We start from the raw sequence: 5,401 nt of genomic DNA on the forward strand, positions 1-5,401 counted from the left end.
ACACCTGCACCTGCACGCACATTTCCTGGAAAAAAGGGGGGAGGGGGCGTGGGAAATTCCCCAATACTGGCCACTTACTACTAAGGTCAATCAACATTCAATCTATCAACTCATCAACAGGTCCATTATCAACTTCAAATACAGCCTGTCACCGAAAATCAACTCGTCAAGATTCATCATCACGAGACTCACCTCCTCAAAAACTCATCGAGGTTGCGGAAAAATCGGGACCTCAACAATCAGAAAAGTACCACAGTGATGTCCTTGGAGATCATCATTATTCAGAAAATCACCATGTCAATCATCCTATAGACTAACGCCATTCAGAGGCTATCAACAAAACCGATTGAGATTACCTCAGTATCAACGACGCTCATCAGTCATCTCAACTAGTGGTACTAGCAACGGCAAGAGTTCAAGCTCTTAATCATCATGGATTCGTAGCAGCAGCACGCGTACTCATCGATCAGGGTTCAGAGATATCTCTAGTCTCTGAAGGCCTCGTCAATCGACTACGTCTTCAACGAACATCATCATCAGTGAAAGTCATCGGCATTGGTGATGCGGACTCAGGGAGCACGCGGGGTGTCGTCATTTTCGGTTTCCAGTCGAGATGCGAACCAGCTGCTCGAGTTATCATCAGTGCTCATATCATGAAGAAACTGACGGCGAAAATACCACCATTCAGTTGTCACTCATCTGTGGCACGTCAAATCAAGGATCTTCAACTCGTGGATCCACAATTCCTGGTTCCTGGCACTATTGACATCATCATCGGTGCTGATAATTACGGAAAAGTCATCGGCGACCAGGTCATCAAATTTAAGGACAATCAACTTATCGCTCAAAGTACAGTGTTTGGTTGGATCATCTCAGGGCCTGTATGTTGCAATGGCTCCAGACAAAGATCCTCATATTCAGCTACGAAACAACCAGTTAATCAACAACTACTTGACCTCCTGAAGAGACCTCCAGGAGGAAGTCATCAGCAAAGCAACAACGAACTTGACTCCTGAGGAACAGGAGTGCGAGAATCACTTCATAGAAACTCATCAGAGGGATTCCACGGGTCGTTACATAGTGCGACTTCCCTTGAAATCATCACCAAGGGCCTTGGGCGAGTCAAAACCCTTGGCCATGAAGATGCTCCAGAGAATCAACAGACGATTATCAACAGATCCTGCCTTTGGTCAACTTTATCGAGACTTCATAAAAGAATATGAAGACTTGGGTCATATAGAGAGAGTTGTATCCACGTCAGAGCCATCATCAGTGTACTATCTTCCTCATCACGGAGTGTTGAAGGAGGATAGCATCACCACAAAATTAAGAGTGGTATTCAACCGCTCCAGTCGAAGCTCAACGGGGGTCTCTCTCAACGACATCCTTCATCCAGGTCCTTCATTGCAACTCAACATTGCAGACGTACTCATATGGCTACGCAGTCATCGTTACGTGTTTGGAACGGACATCACAAAAATGTTCCGACAAATTAAAGTTCATCCAGACGATTGGGACCTCCAACGCATCCTTTGGCAGGATGAAAACCAGCAGCTCATCGACTATCATCTGACGACAGTCACATATGGTACCACGAGTGCACCTTGCCTGTCTCTAAGGGTACTGCAACAGTTGGCTATCGACGAGGGTCCTCGTTACCCTTTAGCAGTACCGGCAATCAGGAAAGGTCGCTACGTAGATGACATCTACGGGGGCACCGACAATGAAGATCAGCTACTGGACATCATCAACGAAATGAACGATCTCTGCATGGCGGGCGGCTTCCCCCTGCAGAAATGGACCAGCAACTTATCAAGTGCCTGCGAACAATTGGGCATATCGACGAGAGCATCAACAACAGTGGATTTTGAGGACTCAACAGTGAAGGTGCTGGGTCTGTCTTGGCATCCATTCTCCGACACCTTCCACTATAAATCCAAACGTTTCCCTTCAAGTACTATCACCAAGCGTGCAGTCCTCTCGGAGATTGCGCCGATCTACGATCCACTGGGCCTCATCGGGCCAGTCACCATCAGAGCCAAGATACTCATCCAGGAGCTGTGGCAACTCAAAGTCAATTGGGATGATCCATTGTCCTTGGAGTATTGCAATCGTTGGAAGACCTTCAGGGAAGAGCTTCAGCAACTCCACAGCCTATCGATACCTTGATAGATTCATCTTTTGACAGACTCTGCAACCATACAACTGCATGGGTTTGCTGATGCATCGAACGTCGCTATGGGAGCTGCAGTCTATCTTCGAACCTCAACACCAGAAGCAGAACCGACAGTTACTCTCGTTTGTGCGAAGACGAAAGTGGCTCCTCTCAAGAAATTCACCATTCCAAGGCTGGAATTGACTGCAGCATTGATCCTCACCGAGTTAGCCGCTCATGTTCTCAAGGTCTTGGAGCTTGAGAACGTAGAAATTCATCTTCGGAGCGACTCATCAGTGGCTATCACTTGGGTCAACGGCCACTCATCACGATGGAAGGACTTTGTTCAGAACAGAGTCATTAAAATTCAGGAAACATTGCCAACCGCAAAATGGAGACACATCAACGGCATCGACAATCCAGCGGATTGTGCATCCAGAGGGATTACCCCAGCAGCTCTAGCAGAGCATCAACTTTGGTGGAATGGGCCAGAATGGCTAACACTCCCCCAAGATCAATGCCCAGCATCGACATTCAACGCAGCTCAAGAAGCTGCCCTCGAAGAAAGACCTTCAACAGCAAGAAATCATCCAGTGCGCATGAACAATCCTGACGATTTGCTAAATCGTTATGCACCATGGAGGAGATTATTGAGAATCTCAGCAATAGTTCATCGTGTCGTCAAACGTTTCCAACATCAAGATGAACCAACAGGACGAATCATCACTCCTCAGGAAATTGAGGAAGGCAGAATCTACTGGGTCAAGCACACTCAGGAGCAATACTTCGCTCAGGAAATCAACACCCTCAGCAACGGAGGATCACTGCCGGCAAATCATCGACTATCAACATTGACTCCATTCGTCGATGGAGAAGGTGTTCTACGTCTCGGTGGGAGACTAGGACACACCCGCTTGGACCGAGAGGAAAAACATCCAGCAATCATCCCACGTCACTCGAGAATATCAACATTAATCATCGAGCATGCACATGCACGCAGTCTGCATGGAGGCACACAACTCACATTGGCTCACATCAGACAGAAGTACTGGATCATTGGCGGACGCGCCCCAGTACGTTCTCACATCCTTAAGTGCATTATCTGCGCACGTCATCGAGCAACAAGAGCCCAGCAGATTATGGGACAATTACCAGAGAGAAGAGTGACACCAACAAGGCCATTTCTCCACTCAGGCGTCGACTTCGCGGGACCCTTCAACATTCTGAGGTGGAGAGGATCAGGGGCCAGCACGAAGATGTACAAAGGGTAAGTCAGCGTGTTTGTCTGCCATCAACATCAGCCATTCATCTAGAAATTGTGACAGACGCATCATCGGAGGCCTTCATCGCAGCGTAAAAGCGCTTCACCAGCAGACGAGGTATCTGCGCGACAATCACCAGCGACAGGGGTACGAACTTCATCGGAGCTCAACGTCAACTGGGACAACGGTTCGACGAGGCACAACGGGAATTCAGGGATCTAGCATTTCACCTAGCATCGGAGGGCAACCAGTGGAAATTCATCCCTCCTCATTCTCCACACGTGGGAGGCAAGTGTGAGGCTGCTGTTAAATCAGTAAAATACCATCTTCTTCGCATCATGGGATCCTCAACTCTGACGTACGAAGAATTTACGACTCTTTTGACTCAGATTGAGGCGGTCCTCAACTCCAGACCCCTCTGTCCACTTACCAACGATCCAGAGGACGCATCAGCCTTGACCCCAGGGCACTTCCTCATCGGAGAGACACTCAACGCGATCCCCGAGCCATCGTTACTGCAACTCAACGAAGCTCGACTTAATCGTTGGCAACTCATCACGCAAAAACTACAACACTTCTGGGATCGATGGTCTAAGGAATGTTTGCATCGTTATCAGTCCATATACAAGTGGAAACATCCAGTCAACGATATTCAACCAGGGACGTTACTCCTCATCACTGACGACAGGTTTCCACCAACAAAGTGGCCCCTCGCCAGAGTCATCAACATCCATCCAGGAAAGGACGAGCGAACGAGAGTGGTGGACCTCAGGACCTCCACTCAGATCACATCTAGAACAATACATCAGCTCGTCCCTTTGCCAATCAACGCAGATCATCTGGAAAATCCAACTGATTCGAGGACCACAAACTGAGAACTTCGGGGAACCCAGGACGGAGAGATAAGTATCACATTTTTTTTATCTTAATTTATTGACAAGTGATACATCTCTCACCCTGTGTTTCTCCCCTCAACAGGTCATCTCCATCGATCCTGAAATCGGCCTACGGAATTTACGCCTCCTTCAAGCCCATGAACGGATCATCAACCAGAGCATCATCTCCAGCACATCATCAACACCTTCGTCATCAGGGGATGACGAGGGCGGGCGGGATGTCCAAAATCCTGGCAGCATTTTGCAGGGAGCGACGGAATTTCCCCCAAAATTGCTAACTGGACAATCGAGAGACTCCGCGGCGTCCCGGAAAGGGCCGAGGGTCCGAGAGTCCCGTCATCATTCAGTATACGTATCGAGTTTATAGAGTGCTCATCACCTAGTTTGTTAATTGATAATTATCGCAAGTCATCGGGTTTTTTATCGATCCTCATCGTGAATCGTTATCTTAATCTTTATCCAAACTTCATCTCCGTGTTATTGAACTTCAACGTTTTCCCTTGTGTTAATTAATTGCAGTTAATTAGCGTCAGTGAAATATCGAACCTCAACGGAAAATCACCGCGTGGGCACATGTTCAAATAACCTCGTGACCCGCACCAATTCACGTTTATAGTAATTTGGAATATCATCGAACTATTTATATCCTTAACTTGTACAGTTAGTGATAAGTGAAATTAAAAGTGACGTAAATTAATGTCGAACCTTTATTAATTGTGAAAATCACCCGAGTCCCATCCGAATCTCATCCCGCACTGCACCCCTCCGCGCCGCCCAAATCATCATCGTTGCCTTCGACGTTTTTTATTGACAATTTCGAAGCGCAATTTAAACACCGACCATAACGCTGGCATTATCACACGCTAAACCTACTATATTCTGAATCGGAATTTGTCTTTGGTGCAAACATTCTTTAAAAAAAATATAAATTTTTTCCGCTGAGCAATCCGTTGCATCTGTTATGTCCGGAGAATTTTCGCGTCGAAGGACATTGATTTTTTGATCATAAGCTGGAATTTCTTAATTAATATTTATTTTGGACGACGCTGAATTTTTTTTTGTTCTTACCGTTAGTGAATTTTAGAATA

General features: G+C 46.8%; 1 protein-coding gene across 1 annotated transcript; it reads left to right on the forward strand.

Moving 5' to 3' along the window:
- Positions 1 to 2,238: 2,238 nt before the first annotated feature.
- Positions 2,239 to 4,292, forward strand: LOC105272914 (uncharacterized). Its single transcript, XM_011315149.1, has 2 exons — positions 2,239 to 3,422; positions 3,530 to 4,292. The coding sequence occupies exons 1-2, from the start codon at positions 2,239 to 2,241 to the stop codon at positions 4,290 to 4,292; spliced, it is 1,947 nt and encodes a 648-aa protein (XP_011313451.1).
- Positions 4,293 to 5,401: the final 1,109 nt, after the last annotated feature.

The sequence above is a fragment of the Fopius arisanus genome, unplaced genomic scaffold (genome assembly GCF_000806365.1).
Source record: "Fopius arisanus strain USDA-PBARC FA_bdor unplaced genomic scaffold, ASM80636v1 scaffold00409, whole genome shotgun sequence".
Taxonomy (NCBI): domain Eukaryota; kingdom Metazoa; phylum Arthropoda; class Insecta; order Hymenoptera; family Braconidae; genus Fopius; species Fopius arisanus.